This window comes from Chelonia mydas, chromosome 17 (genome assembly GCF_015237465.2).
Source record: "Chelonia mydas isolate rCheMyd1 chromosome 17, rCheMyd1.pri.v2, whole genome shotgun sequence".
In the NCBI taxonomy this organism is placed as follows: Eukaryota; Metazoa; Chordata; order Testudines; family Cheloniidae; genus Chelonia; species Chelonia mydas.
The window spans coordinates 4327066-4349036 of record NC_051257.2 but is presented as its reverse complement, the minus strand read 5'-3'; the positions used below and the strand labels follow the sequence as shown (position 1 = coordinate 4349036).

General features: G+C 42.8%; 1 protein-coding gene across 7 annotated transcripts in view; it reads right to left on the bottom strand.

The window, feature by feature from the left end:
• Positions 1-21971, bottom strand: part of VPS53 (VPS53 subunit of GARP complex) — a 99157-nt gene that overhangs the window by 34302 nt on the left and 42884 nt on the right. For all 7 annotated transcript variants that reach the window (XR_006286357.1, XR_006286356.1, XR_006286358.1 and 4 more), the window contains 6 exons: positions 16362-16440; positions 13673-13816; positions 12855-12997; positions 11966-12107; positions 9178-9279; positions 4608-4702 (listed from right to left, as the gene is read on the bottom strand). Coding sequence is in view for 4 of the 7 variants with exons in the window: in XM_027820180.3 (XP_027675981.2) it covers positions 4608-4702; positions 9178-9279; positions 11966-12107; positions 12855-12997; positions 13673-13816; positions 16362-16440 (705 nt within the window). In the remaining 3 variants the exon portion in view is untranslated. The remainder of the gene's footprint in view (positions 1-4607; positions 4703-9177; positions 9280-11965; positions 12108-12854; positions 12998-13672; positions 13817-16361; positions 16441-21971) is intronic.

Sequence of the window (21971 nt, the reverse complement as noted above, 5' to 3'; positions counted from 1 at the left end):
AACTGCCTTTGCCACGGCCAGGCTTGCAATCAAGGATTGACGAGCCTGATACCTGACACTTCCAGTTTGATGCTGCAGAAGTTGAAGAACTGCATGGATTTGCGCAGTCAGAGCAACCGAAAGTAACCAAGCAATATGCCTGCCATGGAGACATGGAAGGAATGACTGCTTGGCCTTGATCCTATGGCTTATGATCCTATTCTGTGCTGTGGAGCCCCTTTAGCAATTAAATACATTATGGAGAGCCAACTACCAATTTTGCAACAATGTGTCTGTAGATTGGGTAGGCCTAGCAAAGTGCCAGAGACAGAAGCTCAACTACGTCGGAGCAGTGATCTGTGAGCTCTGCGGGGCAGGCACTGTACCTTCCTCTCTGTTTATGTAACACCTAGAGCATTATGCAAACCTGTGATGACGATGACGATTTTCTTCCTTCAGGAGACGTGACTGGGAACAGAGGGGAGAAATAGATACAGAATCAGGGAGGTTCCTGCCATAGCTGCAGCATCAGCTGAGCCGATGCCTACTAAAGATGGCTCACATATGGTAGCCTGCAGCATTTCTTCAGTGTCTCAAAGGATAACTGACATGGCCTGTTCCTAGTAAACATCCTACTAAAAATTCAACAGCTGCTTTTCTATCCCAGCAACTGTGCTTTGCGCCGTGTGTGCACACAAATCTGACTCTTTGAGTAGGCAGCAGCCATATTGTTCTGATTTCTACTATCCCAAGAGCAAAGGCAGTGGCTTTTGTTTCTTGACACCTCTTATGCTTGATCTCCACAACAGAGTCTCCTTTGCTATGCAAAGCAAGTTAGATGTATTCCCTGGCTCCCCCAAAGCCTTCTCAATACAGGCACATGTAGCTGCAACAGCTGTCTGAAATGGCTGGGAAAGCAATGCTATTGTACCATGCCTATTCTAAGGCTAAGCTGTGCAGGCAAATGTCGGGATCCTGGGGTAGCCAAATACCATGGATCACCACTTCAGCAAACGATCCTCAACTCTGGAATTCACTTCCCCTCCCTTCATACATCAGAGACTGGCTGAATGAACTGGCCTTCTGGTCAGATTGCAAAGCCCTTCAGGCTTTTCCCGGTGAGCAAGCTGGAGAGGACAGATGGATTGGGGTGGAGAGGAGAGTCCTGTGCTGAAGGAATTTTAATTGTGGACATTGGTCCAATTTGCATTTGGAAGTTATTGTAAACAAGCAGCTCAATTTTGCTTCTATTGATGTCAATGAAGTTTTCCCATTGATTTCAGAAGCTGCAGGCCCAAATGCTGTACAAGTGCCTAAAGCATTTAAGTTAGTCCAAATAACTGTTTTGTCACTTTTCTGATGGACTGCACGACCTTTGCTGTGAGCCGGCGGGGTCAGCAGAGCACCCTCACTCATCCTCAGGCCACTCTGGAGTTCTTGTCCAGATTGATGTGGGACTGATGTGCTTTTGGGCCTTGATGAGCCAGGACATGGTGACAATTCTTTGCAGGAGCTGTTGCTTGGGAGTTGGCAAACTCATGGCAGCTGGACTGTGAACAAATAGGCACATTTCTGCCAATGCACCACGGGAACAACATATTGGCCTCAGAGCAGTGTGAAGCACCAGATAGGGAAAAGTTGTTCCCTACCATTAGGAGCTGAAGTGTGAAGAAGGTAAGAGAGAAACAGAAAAGGACTCTCTCCGATCCAGGTTTTGGAAATGAGACCGCTGCAGACAGGACATTTTTTTTTCCATATGCAAACGAGAAGCCTCTCCAAACAATGGCATACTAGCTGGGAGCAGATTTTCCAAAACGAGATATGAGAGAGAAACTGCAATGAAATCACTCGAGTGCAGAATTTTACTCTGTTTCTAATGGACTCAAATCCTTCTATTTGCATGCTCACCCTTTCTTGATTCTCTCTCTCTCTTTCTCCTGGTCTCCAGAATGTCAGTACTTTTTTCTAGATCTACGACAGTATGCAATTAACACAAGTTCCTAGTTAGTGCTATCACAACACAGCTGTCAGCTGAGCAGTGACAGAATTAATAGCTAGTGCTTCGTTCTTCATTAGATGAATGGGAGGATGCACAATCTTTATGAAGAAGAGCTGGATATCAAGCCATGAAGCAACATGAATAAAGAATGCACGGCGTTAAACAAGCCAGTTTGTTCAATCTAGATAACATGCATCATCTCAGTAGTAGGAGCAAATAACGTGAAGTAGTCCAGGTCAGTTCTAGGGTATAACACACTATTGGATACCTCTGGAACTCCTTGCTCAAGTGACCCCAGATTCAGACCACTAACCCTATGCTGGACTACAATAAGGCACAGTGATTTTCAAGACAGTTTGAGTATGTGGGGATTTTAGAGGACTTAGAAATATTGGCTGATAACAGTTAGCAAGTCTCAACTTTAACAGAGCTACTGCTCTGCTATAATATAGATTTGTTTATTTCCAACATTATATTTATTTCCAACATTATATCTATTCATGTTGCTCACATAAATTGTGCGTCAGAGTCAGACGCTTATATCCCAGAGAGACTGAAGTGCAATCCGATGCCTGATATTTGAATTGTAACCAAGCCTGAAAAAATCCCACAAATCTTTAAAGGCTTTCTTCCAGGTATCTCCTGCGAAACTGCTACAGATTTTGGCACCATGTTTCTTCACACTGGTATGGAAACAATTTTCCAGCAGAAAAGGAACCAGCTGCTTTCTGCCACGAACTAAGAGACACTAAACAAAACTTCTGTCCCACCATCCTTTCTATTTGCTGCCCAAATACCCAATTAATTATCTGAGCAACATCCCCTATGCAGATATCAATCAAACAGATCCCTCAAAGGTTCAATCCCAGCAGAAAAGATTGTATAGAAAAGCAAACTTTTTGGGGGGGGGGGGGGGGAAGGGGGCACTAATGTGGCAGTTTTTCTTTGAACTCCCTGCTGTCTGTAGCTATAAAGCTAATGTAAAACATCTTGGGGACTGCGGAAGAAAACAGGAGGAAAAAAACGTTGAGAGCAGGAGCAGGGTGGGGTAGGATTACTGAAAACAGGGACTGAATTGGCCAAAGGGGGCGGGGAAGGGGGGGTGGAATGTTCAGACACTTCGGTGTTTAGCTTGTGGAGAGAGAGAGGGATAAAAGACATTTCCCTTTGTTCTGCAGTGAGAATGAAATCTAGCCCCAGAAGGACAGACTATTGCACATATTTTTTAAAGCATAAAAGGTTTATGGGACATGGAAAAACTGACCCAGGATTGCTACCTGGCATTTCAGTGCAACTGGGACACAGTGGGGCTCTGATCCATGACTGGGGCTCCTAGGGGTACAATAATATGAATAAATAATAATTATATCACCATCATAAGCCCCTATCCAATTTAAGCCCGTTCATTTCTCTCCCCTCTGGAGCCCTCAGGGGGCTGGCTGGTCACATGATGGTGACTCCTCCTCCGCTCCCCCAACCCTTAAGTTATATTAAAAGAAGCTAAACTATTTTAAATACTTTCCCATTATCACTTTTCCCTGTAATCATTCACTGCAGTTGTCATGGGGGCATTATTTGATCACGAATGGGAGGGAAGGTGCCCAGGAAACAGTCTATGAAGATGTGATCAAGCCTGTAGAAAAGTTTGAGAGCCCTAGGCTAGAACATCTTCCATTCAGAGGATCTCTAAATATTCTGCCGTGAGACAGAAACGATGATGATGCTTTAATAGTTTACGGTGACTCAGATACTAAGCAAAATGGTGGGCCGGGAGTGACAGAAAACCTATTTGATAATAGCTAGCACATAGCACGCTTCATGTGAAGGTGTTTATACAAATAATCAAATCTCAGAACACCCCTTTAAGGTAGGTGTTACATCCATTTTATAGAGAGGTAAACCCACGCACAGCAAGGATAAGACAGCTGCAAAACATTAATAGCAAAACTATAGATGTAGGACTTGAGATGAAAGATAAGTGTTTATCATGGAGGGGCAGTTGACTGTGCTCTGAGTCTGCATTGCTCATATTGCAGGAGAAAAGCCTGCTTCCCAAGAAACCAACATGGATCACTGCTCCAAGCCTATGGGACTAGAGATAACACCATGATCCAATCACACCAGGGGCATTCAAACTTTGCCCAACCCAAGGCCACACTAGTAACTTACTAGAAGCCTAAATTCTTTTCCTGATTTGAACACAAACATCCAATGGTAGCCACTCTCCTTTTTAAATAAGGAAGCAAGGGCTGCGGAAATTAATGGAACCTGCAATGTGGTTTGGCAACCCAGACTGTCAAAATGGTGCATGCTGGGACTTGTAGTGCCTGAGAGTCACATCTCTCAGCAAGGAAGCAACAGAGTGCATTATAGGACTTGATGGGCCCCATTTTGGCCACCTTTCATTGTGAATTTTCCAGCATGGTTTGTGTGTCAAACACAAACATCCCTCTGCAGTTTCTTTTTTTGGGAGGTCCATCTCTGTACATCACATCCTTTTTAAGAGATGAAGGAGCGGCACTACTGTTGCTGACTAAAGCGAGCAAAGCAGAATTTGAGAAAACCCTCATCATAATACACATTCAATCAAGACAAAAAAAAAGAAAAAGGGTGCATGCTTTTTACTCACTTGTCCTGGGACTCAATATATACATAGAGATGAGGTTCAAAGCACTTGGAAATGATGCCATGAAATGGGTTGTCCGGCGCCTTTGGCTTCTTGGGCTGCAACGAAACCATTTAGAGCAATGATTGGAAACCTGCCATCAAACTTCTACAGAAAACAGCAATGAAAATAGCACAGCAGGACCTACATTCCTTAGAACTTTATTATAACCCAGAACTCTATGGCTAGATAACCAACAATGTACAGAGGGTCACGGTTTGCCTCAATCTAGCAATATTCTCTTGTGTTTATTTGCCTGGTTTATTTGCTTTGAAAGATAACGTGTTGCTAATAACATATATAACCTGGTTTGGATCCTTCACATCATAAGATGTCCATAGAATCAAAGAAGTGTAGGGCTGGAAGAGACCTCAAGAAGTCATCAAATCCAGCCCCCTGCACAGAGGCAGGACCAAGTAAATCTAGACCGTCTCTCATAGGTGTTTGTCCAACCTGTTCTTAAAAACCTCCAGTGACAGGGATTAGTTAGTAAGCCTCTCCGAATATCTAACCTAAATCTCCCTTGCTGCAGATTAAGCCCATTACTTCTTGTTCTACCTTCAGTGGACGTACAGAACAATTGATCACTCATCTTTATAGCAACCCTTAACATATTGGAAGACTTCTCACATTCCCCCCTCAGTCTTCTTTTCTCAAGACTAAACTGCCCAGTTTTTTTTAAACCTTTTCTCATCAATCATTTTTGTTGCTCTCCTTTGGACTCTCGCCAGTTTGTCCATATCTTTCCCAAAGTGTGGTGGCGCCCAGAACTGGACACAGTACTCCAGCTGAGGCCTTAACAGCACTGAGTAGAGCAGGACAATTATCTCTCGCATCTGACATACAACACTCTTGTTAATACACTCTCGAATATTAGCTTTTTTCACAACTGCATCAAACTGTTGACTTGTATTCAATTTATGATTCACTATAACCTCCAGATCCTTTTCAGCAGTACTGCCACCTAGCCACTTATTCCCCATTTTGTAGTTGGGCATTTGATTTTTCCTTCCTAAGTGAAGTAATTTGTGCTTGTCTTCACTGAATTTCATCAGGTTGATTTCAGACCAATCCTCCAATGTGTCAAGGACATTTTGCATCTGGCATCTTGTCCTCCCAAGTGCTTTCAACCCCTCCCAGCTTGCAGTAAAATAAATGTATGGTCTTTCAGAGAGTTGTCTTTTCACTTGTAGACTTCTCTTACAATAAAGAATAGTTTGTGCTTTTATAACACCTTTAAACAGAGGATCTCTAAGCACTTTGCAAATAAATAGGGATGTTGTGAAGATTGGTTAATAGTAAGGAAACACCATCAAAAGGCAACCCCATTAGAGATGGGCACAGCAGCTGTTTAAAAGTACAATGAGCACATACCTACATTTTAAGACATGAAATATACTATACTCAGGTGGAATTTAGGTAAGCAGATCCCAGGGTTGCAATTATCAATGCACAGAGCGCGGTAGGATCTCTTTCACTATGACAACATATTTTATGGGGGGAGGGAGGTTATGTTTTAAAATTATCACTAATAATACTATTTTTCATATCAGATTTGCAACATTAAGTACATGCACAATTTTGGGTCATCTGTCTTATTCTCATTTTATTTCATATAATATTTTTTAAGTGCCGAGCCTAACTCATAACCATGGCACATCCTCCTTTCTGGGAGTCTATATTTCCAAAGCCCAGCTCATTCACTGATTCAGCAAAGTCAATGGGGCTGTTCGTGTGTTTAACGTTCTGCACATGCTTAAGGACAATGCTGAATTGGGGCTTTAAAGCCTCCAAATATTTGTACCGTATCTAGAATTTTTAAATGTTGATATCGACACTTTCTTCTGTTGTCTCCATTTCTTAGCAACCAGACAATTTCACAGCCTGCAAAGAAAGCACTGGTGATTCGGTGGTAGAATTCTCACCTCCCTTGCCAGAGACTTAGGTTCAATGCCCAGCCAATGAAGAGCTGAGTTTTCCTCTTTGAAAAAGCCTTTTCATCCTAAGAAAAGGAACTAGAGAGCTCTTTCCCACGTGCTTTCCTAAACAACAGACAAGGAGGCACTGGGTCACCTGTGGAATGTGCACAGAGACTGGAAACGCCAGCATTTCAGAGAAACAATTAAGACTGGCGCACAAAAATGAGTAATAATGTGTGGCTGCAAAGCCTACGTGAACCAACGATTTATGGAGGCCAGAACACTCCATGAACCTGGTTTCATTAACCTTTTCACGAACAACAACATTGGGGAATGCGAGCTTTTATGACTCTGGGAGAGAGCAACTGCCCAGCATCCCCCAATCCTGTGCTTTGCCAACGCCTGTGCATTCCAGCTGGATGTGTACATTCCTCGGCTTCAAGAAGAAAGCAATGGGTGGCATTTCTAAAACACACCATTCCCAGAGGTCTCTGGAACAGGAGCTCTGACAGGACCACCTTGTGCATCAGGGAATCAGGGATTCACTAGGCTAGTGATGTTTACCGTTCCTGTGGCTGGAAGAGCTGGATTAAAGCAGAGATTGTGTGTGCTGTGTCTCTCTCTCTCTCTCTCTGTCTTTGCATCATCCTGTACCCCACATTGCTTAGAGAGGCAGAATACTAAATCTTCTAACAGTAGCACTGAAGCAGTATTTCAGAGTGCATGAATGCTGTCCAAGAGCTGCAGATGTTTAAACTATTTCCTCCTGGAGTTTGATGGAATAATAAAAGGTTACTGTTGTCACAGTAAGGAGGTCTGCAGCTGGCCCAGTTTCCTTTTATTACTATCCAAAGTAAACAGATTAAATCTAACTGCTAGGATCACCAGAAGGGATTTTTTTTTTTAACGTGGATTTCTTTGATTTCTTTCCCCTCACTCTTGTGCCCCCCCAGTAGCCCTCTTCCACTTACACATGTCCTCAGTCATCAGCACTAATATCTCAGAGGCTTTCTACCTCCCAGCCCCCTCCACCTTCACCCTCTTCTTCTTCTGCTCCTCTCCTGCCAGCAAAGGCGAGTGAAATATACGAGGCTCTGCCACTAATGTGCAAGTGTTAGCCACCAAGTGGTGCCTAGGAGGCAAACCTCCTTCCCAGGTGTGCCTCAGCTGGGCGGGGCATTGCTGAGTGCACTCACAGCTCCAGCCAATCGTGGTGCCATTCTCAAGGGTAGTAATCTGGGGAATGCCAAAAGTGGGGCTCCCTCCCTCACAAGAAGCACTACATGGAATGGCACGACGGGCTGGCACAGACTTGATGCCAGGAAGGAAACCAACTTCCTTGTATGCTGGGAACTAGACAATTCCCTGCTCAGAAATACTTGAATTGCCTTCTGACAAGTTAGTACATTCAGCTGTTCATTAAAAACAGGGGATGGTTCTGCAGTTCATTTAGTCCCTCGCCTGCCTTCTGGCGCCCTTGAGAATTCCCTCAGTTTTTCTTACACTTTACTCCCTCCCCAACACCTTTCCTCATGGCTGGCTTTCTCCTAGCCAGCGTAGGGTAGACAGGAACGAGTCAATGCCCACACCTCCCATTGGTAAAAAGGGCCTTTCTCAAAGGACACACCATGCTCAGACCTCCCTGGCCCACAACATCCTACTTCCAGATCATTTCCTGCCCCTAACAAGCTCAGGAAGGTGGGACTCAAACTCAGGTTCCTGATCGCCAAGGCCATCAAGTTAATATCCCACCGGGAGGAACGAATCCTTGTTTTAAAAAATATCTACTTTAGGACTTACTTTATTATGATTATTAAATTATTTGCATTTCAGTGACCCCCAGTCACAGAGCAGGACCAGAACAAAAAGATGGTCCCTGCCCCAAGCAGCTCACAATTAACGCTCTGCAATCTTCAACTGTATCGAGCAAAATAAAGCGGCTTGTTGGCTTTGAGATCGGTGTCTATTAAAACAAAGAATACCACTTCCAGCACATTCATTTACTGTTTGTATAGTGCTCTAAAGATGCAAAGTGTTACGTAAGTGCTTCGCTTTCCCATCCCTGGAGAGGGAATGAGAACAAACAAACAGGATATAAAAATCCCTCCACTCATATTTTTGGAGCGAAAGTGAAAAATTACACATGATGAGCTTCCCATATTTATTCTCATTCACTGATTTGAGGTTTAATTTGCTCAGCTGACAAAGCAAAATATGATTCTCAAATGGCCAGCACAGCAAATATCATCTAGGATCTGAAAACCCAACTATATTCTGGTGCCTTCTGTCAGTAAGGGTTCTGCAGTTACATTTCAGCTGCTGACCTGGTTGCTGACATGCAAGGTAGACTAGAACCCAGCTCATTCTCCCTACCTTGGAGGAGTAAAACCGGGTTTGTTTCAATAAAGTGAGCACCTATGAACTGAAGTCACATGGGGAGATGTGTCCAGTGAGGGACCATTGCTGTAAAGTATTTGCTGGACCAAGATCATGCTCAGCATGTGGCAATGGCAATGAACTTCTCAATAGATTTGGAAAAAAAAGCTTAGGGACTTCCAGAGAGTCTCAGGAACTGGGACTCTTTTGTTTGCAGATAAGGAACTTGGAAGACTTACTCTGTCTATATCGCCTTTCTCTATCACAGTTTCGTCCGTCTCTGTCCCAGTTTCATCTTCCAGAAAGGGGTTGGTGGAGGGAGGTGGCAGCTCTGCCTTTTTCTGTTAAAAAAAGAAAGTCAGTAAAGGGAGAGAAAGTTTCCTTTTGGGACATCAGCCACGTTGCTGCATTCTCGCTTTGCCTTCCTAAGCCCTATCTGCGTCTCCCCTCCCTGCCCGATTGTCTTATGGGAATAAATCTACAGATCACGGATGACCACAGAACATCGAAAGCAAGTATCAGCCAGAGGTCTGCTTTGTAAAAACGCAGAGATGAATTCAAAGCTCAACGAAGTGAAAGACTGACGGTGAGGCGTACTGCCAAGCGTTACGTGCAAAGCACCTCCATCCTGACCTCCTGCTAGGCTACAACTAGAGTCTCCCCCATCCTCCTCCACTGCTCTATCAATGCATCTCACTCCTGACAGGCAGCATGCCCTTCTGTTCCAGTGCTGGGCTCCCCAATCTGCCAATACACCCCAGGAAGGGAAATTCTGGCTAACACCACCACAACAAATTCCTACTCTCCCAAAATTAGCCCTGGGATCTTTAATAGCTAGCAAGGTGTGTGGTCAGCGGGTCACAGTTCAGGGCTCCAAACTCTGCTCGCTGCTCCATCAAGCATTAGAAGCAGAGCCCAGAATTGGTGCTAAACACTCAAGAGGGAAGAAGCAGAGTTTGAGCTAGCGGCAACGTGATCTTTACTGGCCGACGAGCGAATGGTGCTGTGGAGGTACTAAGAGGCTGGAGAGGGTGAAGAGCCTGCTAGGGGAAGGGGAGCAGAGTGGCTTCCGTTCGAGGGCTGCCCTGTAAGAGCACTTCTTGGTCGCACGGAGGTGGAAATATAGAGATGGTGGGGTGGGGCAGGGGAGGGAAATACGCATATGAGACTCCAGTCACATGGTTTCCAAACTGGCCTAGCCAGCCAGGACAGACTGTGCTGTGGGGCAAATCAAGGTGGTATGTGAGTGTGATAACATAGCAAGCCCCAGTGCATGAGGGGGTAACCCAGAGATCTGCCCACCACGTAAGTAATGGGGGTGGACGCAGAAAGGTAGCGAGCAAGTGGCTGTGGCATGGCTAGCTCGAGTGTCCTTTCCCCCGCAGCAGGCTAAGAAGCTAGAAAGGGCTCCAGCAATTGGGATGCATTGTTCTGTTCTTGGGTTTATTTGGAATCTTTTGTGCACAAAAGCTCCAAGAAAAGGGACTAAACTCTGCTGCTCGTGACAGCTTCGTTCATCGCTGCCAGCTGAGGGTTCTGCCCACTGGTCTACAGCGGGCTTGGTAGAAAGTGAGGTGGCGCGTCACCATCTGTCCACCCCTCAGAAAGAAAACCTCTGCAAGTTCCTTGTAACTCACAGAAACACGACCAAGCATGCAAAGCCAGAATGAGTCTTTACTGGTTACACTCCTACCATTCAAAAGGGGCCCACATGCTCCATTGGCCAAGTCTTGCCTTGCATTGGCAAGACTTGGTTCTAACCTCTTTAAACAGGGGCTTTATTACAGAATTGCTGACACAATAGTTAACTACAGAACAGTGCTGCTACAGCAAATCCTGTATTTCGGCTCCCCTCTGCCACTCGTCTCCACTGTGTATTGTCCGTATACCCATATATAATTACATGCTATGTTTTGTGTTTAAAAAAGAGTTCAAATGACAGCAATCCCGGGCTTCATTGTCCCTAAATAGAATCAGAAGTGAGAGAAAGGCTGCCAGGAAAAGAAATTAATTTTCTTTATTTCAAACTCCCTTCTCTCCTCTTTTGTTGTTCTTCAATTACAATCGCTTCCGTGCATCCCGTTTCTGAAGGGAGAATGAGAACAACCCAATGCAGTCAGCTAATTAACAGCACATTGGATAATAAACATTCTGGGAAAATGAAAATCAGATTGTGAAGAACTCTCCAATCAATCAACTGAAGGAAGTGTTAAAGAACTCCCCCTTTAATTGGCACCATCCACTGCATTACAGCAAATAGCAATGGTTCAATCCATCACAGTGGGTCCTGATGGAAACCATTACACCTATACAGCTTCCTCAAAGATAAGAGTCCAAACAGGCCTCCGCAGATTAACACTGCGGAGCAGCGCTCCTCAAACCTGCGGTCTTTGAGCCACATCTGGAATTTGTGCTGTCTAGGCAGCATGTGTTTAGCACTCCACTTGCTCATCTTAGATTCCAGGCAGAAAAATCAGAGTGACAATCCCAGGAACACTCCCCAAGCTAATGGACATGCTGGTAACAGACAGAGCTCGGAACAATGAAATGAGACAAGGCCGCATGCAAGCTGCCAGGGTCCTTTCCCAAAGCCACTTTCCCCAGCAAATAAGAGTAAACCCCACGGCTAAGGCAGGATGGGACCTTTTCCATGCAGTAATTGGAAAGGAGCACTGAGAAGAGGGGAAAATGTTCAGTTATGATGTTGTATCAGTGTGCAAGAAACTTGTGTCATGATGCATATACTGTGGCATAATTATGTTGTGGTTCTTCATAACAAAGGGGCTTCAGCTGTAATTTAATTAAAGAGGCGAAGGAGAGTTGAAGTAGGATAACCATGCACCCTCAAGAGGTAGGGGAGGAAGGGGGTTCTCTGTGCCCCAGGTGGAGTACCTAGGATCAAACAAACTCTCTGCTCTCCAATCCAGGCTAACATCTTTTGTGCAGAGGCTTTCAAAAGATATCCTTTATAGTGCCTCACTGCCCCAGTTACAGCTGAGGATGGGAGTTCTTTAGAAGTTTCCTTACCACGGTCCCATCAGCCAGAGTGCACCCCGAGAAGCGTTTAGCCATCAGCCCTTCGAAGTTGGTCGTTCTCTGAATGGCAAACAAAAGCAATTTCACCTCAATCTCTTTAGCTCTTGTGCGCATGATCTTAGCAAGCTCAGTCCTGAAAGGGAGGGAAATGAAGGATGTGATTTCGTGCTTGAAGAGAACTATCAATTACTTATGCACATATTAAGAAAAAGATTTGAAGCTTATGGTCGTAATTCAGTCCAGTTCCTATAGCGAGCCAGCTCTCGTCACTAAATTCAAGTTAATTCCTAAGCCATTCTCATTTAACTGCTAAACTCCCATACAGATTAGGTTTCAGAATTCATACCCACAGTTGTTGTGAGGTTTGTGTGTAACAGGACACCAGCCCCTAACATCCAATGTACTGTTCTTAGCCAGAAAACCCTACAGTAACAAAGCTTTGGTGAGAGCAGTGCTTATGATTGGGATCAGAGAACAGCAGCAGGGAAAAGTGCTTTGGGGACCTTGGCTGGCGCATACTTTTCGGTCTCCTGGGGGAATTGGCTTTCACGGAGCTAGCTCTGTGAGATGGCAGTCCCAGGCTTCCCAGGCTTGTTACTTATCTACAGCTCTGCTGCAGGGAAGGTTGGCTTTTCCTTTTATATCAATATCTGTGTATTCAATGTATTTCTGTAATTCTCTCTCAGGATTATCACCTAAACAGCATTTTTTTCCCTTTGTAAGTCACAGGCAGTAACCACTCTACAAAGACATTTAACAGCAGCATTTTAAAATCTTACAGATCTGCCATCAACTCAGCGAAAAACACGGATTGCTACAGTATGCCCTCTTAGCAAAATTCACCATGCTAGGAAGCACGATGAGCTGCGTTTGTGCTCACCTCGTAACATGGCAGAACTGAACGGCGATGCGCTCTGTCATGCACCACTCCTGCGGAAACATCCGCCCGTACTTTTCCTCGTAGTCCATCAGCTGACGTTTAATCCAAGCATAGCGTCGGTCAATTTTATCTAGCCAGGCGACCTGAATGAGATGAAGAACACTGTACAGCCTGCAGCTGCTAATATTTAGACATGTTGCCTAAGTATATTCTAGTGGCTTTAGAGAAGAAGTGGGGCTAAGAAACTTGAAGTCAAATGGAACTGAACAACAAAAATAATACTTAGCACATTTTCAGACTGCTTAAATACAGGAGGGATTTTCAGACATGCTGAAGTGACTTAATAGCATTAGTCTTACTGAATGTCAATGGCAGCTGTGCTCTTAAATCACTCAGGTGCTTTTGAAAATCTCACCCATTCTCTCATTTATTCCCAGCACTCTGGTGCAAGGTACATACTATTCCCGTTTTAGAGAAGGAGAATTGAAGCCCCAGAGGAAGTCAGTGGGATTAGAACTCAGGAATTCCTGAATTCCCATTTTCAGCTGGCTTTCCAACTCTGGCACTTGAGCCACGAGTTGCCTGCAGGATCCTTGCTAGTGCTGTGTAGAAGGAAAAAGTACAGCACAAGACCACATCCTAAATCATCATCCACTCAATAGCACATCATTAAGTCATTACTCATCTCTGACACAGTTCAGAAACAAATATTACAAAATCAAGCTGGGTAAATATGAAATTAGTAGCTGCCAACAAAGCAAAATCCATTTCTTTTGCAAAACATAAAATCTAACCATAGCATGCTGTGTTCCACTTACGTCTTGGTTTTCCTGGAAAAGTACCAGGTATTCCGAGAGGTGTTGTTTAATAAATTTCTTGATGATTTCCTGTTTGATTCTGGGATCTAAGACACTAGCAACTAGACAGGCATCACGGAGGACGTTGCTGGGTCCGCCAGGCCTCTGTCAAAATAAAAAAGAACAAAAGATTTACTAGCCAAAAAGCCTAAAGGAGAGATTGCAAAATCTACTGGCTTTTGCAGCTTCATCTTGTTTTTGTCCTCTACTTTTAGTTTCCTTTTCCCTCCACTGCTGCTGCCCCAGCTTATTGATGCTCAGGTATCTGGCTTCTGGTGGATGAACAATGAAACATCTCTCAGCAACCTGCAGCAAAGCACAGCCAGCTCAGCACACCATTTTCGTTAAGCCCTTCACTATACACAGAATAATTCTCTAAAGAATGATGACTAACAAAGCAATCCTGGGACAAGCAACTGTGTTCCCAGCTGCACGGAGGGCCAAAATAGAAAATAAAAATAAAAAGCAGACAGGAGTTGATCAAAGCTTCAACATTTAGAAAGTTATTTGATTGCTGGTCGATATTGGCACATACCACAGCTTTACTGCACAAGACCTCAAACATCACAGTCGCTTAGAAGCATCTTCAGTAAAATCCCACCCCCCAGTGGAGTTTCAAGTGGACACAGAGTTACTCTGTTCAGGGGCTCTTTCAAAGCCTCTCCACTGACTTCAATGAGCTTGAAGTAAGGCTGCCATTGTGCAATCCCTGTTCTTAAACATTCGTTGCGTTCCACTAGTGCAATGATGGGCAAAGTGATCCCTATACTTGTACAAGGGCTTAGTAACATTTCTCAAGTGTTTTGGGGCCATCTGCATGTAAGATGCTTTATAATACAAGGTAGTTATTCACAGAGAACTCTAGGCTTTGCAGGAGGAATAAGCAAGAAGTTGTAAGCCAAAGCTAAGAATTGTTACATCTGTTACCACCATCTTTTGCATCCCCATAGTGCCTAGCAGGCCAGTCCTGGCCCACTGTGGGAGGTGCTGTACAGAACAAAAAGACAGTGCCTGTCCCAATTTTGTTACCTCTTATAAAAACTGTGGCCTAGATCTATAAAACAGTGCAGCTCTGCTGGTCTCAATGGAGCTATAACAGCTGACCCCAGCTGAGGATCTGACCCTAGAAGTGAATTTTTAAATTAAAAATAAGAGCTCTTTAAAGCAATAGTGACAACAGTGGTCAGAAGCCAGAGAGTGGGGGGCTGTCACTGTGAAAGCTTCCTTTACACAGCCTTGCCATCACATTTCGATCATGACCTGCAATATACTTTGTGAACTGCTCCTTACCAGGATCTGCTACTGCTATGATCTCTGATGTGGACTAACCGTCTCACTACAAGACTCATTTTGTTTCTGACAAATAAGCCAGATTTGAGCCCAGGCGTCCAGAGAATGAAAAAATCTAGTACATTAACTGCACCTTCAGGTGCCCATTTCAAACATTAAAAGTAAACCATGAATCTATGAGACTCTGTTGTATTCATGGGTCACATCCCTGGGCAATGAAACTGAAGAGACAAGGCAAATGATTTATTAGGTATATGGTCAAGGAGCAGTGGTGGTACTTTGGAAGACAGAGTTAGCTCCTCCTGTGCAAGGAATCCAAATTCTCCACAGAGCAAGCAGTAATTCAAAATTATTGCTGGACTTCTGCTTGTTAGTATGCACGAACATACCAGCTCATTGCAGCATAGTAGGGTTTTCATTTTTATAGCGTTCCAGGGACTGGCAATGGGGAAGAGACTAAGTATTATCTAGACCATCCCTGACAGGTGATTGTTTAACCTGCTCTTAAAAATCTCCAACGATGGAGATTCCACAACCTTCCTAGGCAATTTATTCCAGTGCTTAACCACCCTGACAGTTAAGAAGTTTTTCCTAATGTCCAACCTAGACTGCCTGTGCTCCAATTTAAGCCCATTGCTTCTTGTCCTATCCTCAGAGGTTAACGAGAACAATTTTTCTCCCTCCTCCTTGTAACAACCCTTTATGTCCTTGAAAACTATTATGTCCCCTCTCAATCTACTCTTCTCCAGGCTAAACAAACCCAATTTTTTCTATCTTCCCTCATGGGTCATGTTTTCTAGACCTTTAAATAATTTTTGTTGCTCTTCTCTGGACTTCCTCCATTTGTCCGCATCTTTCCTGAAATGTGGTGCCCAGAACTGGACACAATATTCCAGTTGAGGCCTAATCAGCGCAGAGTAGATCAGAAGAATTACTTCTTGTGTCTTGTTACAACACTCTTGCTTAAAACATCCCAGAATGATGTTTGATTTTTTTGCAACAGTGTAACACTGTTGACTCATGATCCACTATAACTCCCAGATCTTTTTCCACAGTACTCCTAGGCAGTCATTTCCCATTTTGTATGTGTGCAACTGATTGTTCTTTCCTAAATGGAGTACTTTGCGTTTATCCTTATTGAATGTCATCCTATTTACATACATTTACTTGATGGAAAACAGTAAGAAAAACTATACGCATTACACTAACACTCAGGAGACTAGGTTTCTTTCTAAAATATCTCCTAAAACAAAAGAAGTCGCACATAGATCAAATAATAAATAAAAGCCCATGATGATTATATTTGACATTTCATTTGAACAACAGACTGTTCATTAGAGGGAGAAAAAAGCCACAATACCTTTGTGCCCTGGGAAGGAAAAGCTTCTTCAAAATCTGCCAAGATTTGTTGTCCTAACTCATTTTGGGCAGCCTTTACCCTGCCAGAGAAAAAGCAAACAATTACTTTGTTCCCGGAATTACAACTAGTTGTTTTGTGTTTGAAATCTACAAATGTTGCTAAAACATGCTCTTCAAACCAAGCAGCTAGATGAAAATACACAAAAACCTGGCATAATTTAAAGTAATATCCACATTATGTAGGCTATTTCATCAAAACTGGATCAGGTGGGATTTTTATTTTTTTTTTGCTAAGTACATCTGGCTAATAAGTTAGTGCTGTGACAATGTTTATTAAGTTCTAATGGAAGAAATGCTTGATTTTAATCCCCCCCCCACTATAAATTAGTGCTGTCATTCTGGATCAGTTTTTCAGCTGGTATAAATCAGAATAGCTCTTTTAACTCCAATGGAACTATACCAGTTTACACAAGCAGACAATCTAGGCCTCTATATTCATGGGCACCATTGATATTTTAATTAAAAGTATATTTTTAAGATATAAAAGGCTTCACAAAACCTCTGTTTCCAGAGCGGAATTATTCACAGCTCCCAGGTGGACTGACCTATTGTTAAATACCTCCATTCAAGTATCCTTTGGCTACAGTCACACATAAGGCTTTTATTTCTTTAGGAGAAAGAAAGAGCTAGGACTTGAAGAGGGTGGAAATGTTTAAACAACTCAATCTTTTGTTTTCTTTAAAGAGCCATATACAAGATCCATCTTTTGTTTGACTTAGCTGAGAGAACAAAGCTTCTAACTTTCAGAAATAAAAGTTGACAGGGCTTAATTGATTCTTTTAGAGAAATGGAAATGCCTACACATTCTGGAGCGTGCCAAAGTAAATAGCTAAGCACTTAAGTCCCTTTGCAACCCTTGAAACCTTCCATCACTTTTACTGTACTGGAACTGCTTTAAGGACTAAAACTGATTATACAAAACAGTGGATCTTCCACAGACACAGATATGTTAGTAAGAGCAGTTGGGATTTTTTTTTTTAAATGTTTATTGAGGGTGGATTTGGATTGTTTAAAAAGACCATCCAGCCATATCTAAGAAGGATTTGCTTCTTTAATCTTCCCAGTTCAGTTCCAGCAATAGCTGAAATGCAACAAGAAGTGACAACAACAAAGTGGGATTCTTTAACTGTCGTTTTCCCTTAGGTGCCGAAATGCAGAAAAATCAATATCAGTAAAAATTACAGTGAGACTGTGTGTGTGTGTGTGTGTGTATGTGTATGTGTGTGTGTGTGTATTTAGGTACTGCTCTCACAATATGATCTGCTTTTCCCTGATTTACTTACATGGATCTTCCTTCAAAAAGCTTTCTACCTGCAATGTTGAATGCAATTCTCAATTATGTTCTTTGCTGTCCAGTGCTATTTGAAAGTTTAAACACTACTCCAGGTTCAGATCTACATTCATGCTTCTATTTTGTGGTCAAGCTTAGAGCTGGCTGAAATTTGGGATTTCTGGCTTGCACCAAATTTTGAAATTTCCTGAGAACTGGAAATTTTGGGGGAAAAAAAAAAATCCTTTTGGAAACACCAGTTCAAGGTGTTTCTGAAACAAAATATGTTCCCCAGAATGCCAGGTGCAGCTGACTGAAATTGACCAGATTCACATCAATGTCAGTCAGCTGTTGCCCAGGCTGGCAGGGTCTATGGTTCCAGTGCAGCATTGCCATGCTGCACTGTAGACCCCAAGGCTTTCGGACTCCTCTAAGCCAGCTGCTTCCCAGGGCTGCCTGACTCTGTTTGGTCAGAACATTTCCAACCAGCTCTAGTCCAGATATTAAAGGAACTATATTAATAAAAACTATGTGGGGAAATTGTAGCAATAGAGAGGCGCACTCCATCAGCCCTTACTCATGGGTGTAACCCTGCTTAAGTCAGACAAGTAATTCATGTGAGAAAAGACTGTAGGATCAGACCTCTTGAACCTCAAGAAAAAAAACCTGTGGATTGAGAAAGCAGCATCTTTTAATGGACTAACAAATAAGCAAGCTTTTGGCCTCAAAACATATCTGGAGCCATGTGAATAAGAGACTTTATATGAACATGTGGACCTGTTTCCTGTAATTCCTGTTTCCTTAAATTTGACAGGATACAGTAATATCAGCATTTGACTCCAGCTGAAATACAAAGTACAAAGGAACCTCAGAGTAGGAGAACTACTGGCTTCTAAAAAGCTAAACGAATTAAAGAGGCTGTGAAGTAGTTGTAGACCCAACTTTGAGATTTGTTGTTCTAGGCACTAATTCAGAAAAGTACTTAAGGAAGTGCTTAACTTTAAGCAAGTGAGTAGTCCCAATGACTACTCACATGCTGAAAGTCATGCATGTGCCTTGCTGAATCAAAGCTTTAAAATGGGTTTTAACAAAATGTAACACAAACAGAAATCTCTTTTTAAAAAAAGAAGTCAAGGATGACAGGTGTGATTTTGTGATACTTTATGTAAACATTCCCCTCCTTGTGACAAACTCAAAATATTAGTACAGGGAAACAGGAAGTGAGTGAGGCCTCAGTCCTGCTACACTTACACATCTGAGTGATTTCACTCGTTTTAGCAGTCCCAGGCCTATTTGCATGTGTAAAACAGAGCACACGTTTGCAAAACTACGGCCTTGTCTAGTTTCAGTGCCCAAGCTGAAATGCAAAGACGAAACCAATAGCATCGATGGTGAAATATAAATAAATTAAAAATTTCAGCTGTTTTAGCCATTCCAGATGTTGCTAGTTTAACTCAGTTTTGGAGGTTTATTAGTGCTAATTTTATGCTGACAACATCCCTTTACCTGATTCCCAGCAACTGCTGGGACCGCCACAAAGCAGCCACCTTGAACCTAAATAACACGGACTGGGCATTTCGCTATAGCAGCTCGCACATGCCTTCAACCTTTGGCTACATGGCTTTGTTTCTCTACTACCCCTCTACTTTTCTTTTCTTTTTTTAAAAATAACTTTACTAAGTTTCAAATAACAGTAAATTACTAGAAACCACAATTCCTTTTGCCAAAGCTACCAGAAATATTAGACTGCTCCTGGCAGCCTGCTGAGATAAAAAGAGGCTGAACTAGCCTGTTTTTCTGTGGTAGACTTATAATTATGTCTCTTCTAAATATTTTCCAGGCTTTTTTCCCCTCACTATCTGCAAATCTTTTTAAACCATTTTCATGGGTGGGTTTCTCACCACTAATTATATTCTCCCTCCGCAGATAGAAAACAGAGCAGAAATGAGAGATAACAGTATCTCTGTTTACTGTAATCCTTTAATACACCATATAAGTAGTTGTTTTAAGAAGCATGGCTGGAAAAAATATCAGCTGAATTTGAATGAAAAATCTGATGCTCAATAGATCCATATAAAGCATTATACAAGAACCTGAATAGAAGAGGATCCAGTCAAATCTCTTATAAGCACCTGGTGAGTTACTTACAAAGGACTGTAGAAATACAACAGTTAAATGACATACAATTAAGTTTGGCAACATCAAGCAGCGAGAACTTAAATTAAAACCATATTACTTGCAGAAATCCACCCAGTAGTGTTCAGCTGTCCCTTTTCTTTCCCAAGTTTTCACATTTGGCTTCATCTCATTCACTCTGAACAAGAGAGCTACTCAAATCATGATGTAGCAATTTAACAAATAAAATATTCAAATTATTATTATTGTTGTTGTAGTTCTTCATCCAGCTCTACTTCTAAGAGGGATTGCTTGATTTCACAAACATGCAAGGCCCCTCAACCCGCTTTGGGTTGCATTGATTGTTAATCCAAAGAACAAACGAACAGGTACACCAAAAACAATAACTTGAAAGGATGAAAACAGTGCTAAAGCTTCTTCAATGTTACGTTAATAATTAAAACACTTCCAAGCAAGAAAGAGAAAAGAAATGAAAAATCCAAATCACGCTGGAATATGGACACGTGTAATCAACCTCAGGTCAGATATTACAGAACAATAAATCATTTCACAATAATTTTCTGCCTGTCAAGTACTAACGAGATCCTAGCAACATGTTGGGTGTAGCTCTTCTTTCACCCCACAAACAACCACTTCTGATTTTACCAGATGGTGCATCTGTAACTGTCTAAACAGAGAAAGGAAAATCCCACAAACAGGATCTTAAAAATAGTAAGAACAGACTTTCCCTACGCTTCTAATAGCCTTATCTTAGAGAGGCAGTAAAACAGAGAAAGATTTTCTTCCCGGCCCCTGCCAGATTTTGTGGTAGGACTTGATACCAGTGTGTCTTCTACCGGCATTATGAGAAGTTTTCATTTTACAGTCCAAGCCACTGTAAAATAAATGGCTGCACATTAGAAAAGGAACCATGGGCCAAATTCTGGCTCACTGCATAAGCAGTTACATATATTAGATGCAAAAGCAGCATTAATGCGTGGCTGTGTAATGGCCAGCAAGAGTCCCATCCACAGCTCCCTGCTCCCAGCAGATTGGTACTGTGCAGAGCAGGAGTAATGTAGAAGAAAAAGGGCATGCTTTCTATTTCTGGGGTACAGCACATACATGGACCATGGCCTTAATTCAGTAAAGCATTTAAGAATTTGCTTAAAACTCACTGGACTATGAAGCAGCTTAAGCAAGTGCTTGAAGATAAGCCTGTATTTAAGGGCTTTGTCAAACCAGGGCACATGCCTATTATTCCCAGGTGTCTCCACAGACTTTGAGGGGAGCAGTACTGGGGTGGAACACATGCATCCCCACTGGGTTTTCTGGCAAAAGGGTCAGTGCAGTACAGAGGAGCTGCCAGATTCTACCTCTATGTTTTCAGTGTTCAGACACACCAAAGCAATGACATCAATATTGCCTGCAATCCTATACTGCCTTGGACAGCTAGTTGCTCTCCCTAGGAAGGACGCCATCGAAAGCCATTCTAAACACTGTATCTGCAGAGCTCCGCCAAACCCCTCTCCTATACCAAGCCCCCTCTTTGATATCTGAGAACGGCAGTCACATGCACGCAAAAAGCAAACATTAGGCTAAAGACTATGAGTTCACATTACTATGAAAACATTGTCACTCCATCCCCTGCATGAACACTAACAGCACACTTTTAAATTCGATTCTTTGGCTCTGCCTTTAGCACCGTCTCAGGCAGTTTTGTACACAGTGTGGTTCATTTTAACCCCCCCAAGGAGTGAGGGAATGGTAAAACATGCTAGCTGTCTCCTAGCCATTTTCTCAGCCCCATCCTCAAATTCCCAACTGAAGCCATCCCACCCCAAGAACGCCTGGGTGGGTCACTCAACACGGATGCTTAATCAGCTAGAAGGCGGTGGTATTGGGTGACAAGATACGCTGCTAATTCATGAAGAGACTAGAACCAGAGATCAAGGCCGAGTATCCCATGCAGCAGTGTAGAGAAAGACCACAAGCTCAGCTCACTAGTTTGGATTCTGTTGTTCAATCAATTCCAGAAAAACAGCACCATGACCAAGCTGGGTGAAAAAGTTTCGTAGCAGAACCAGGCATGTTTTGTCCATTTATTTTTTTCCTGGATGGGGTGGTTGCTGCAAACCTCAATTGCTGAGCTAGAGCCAAGTGGGG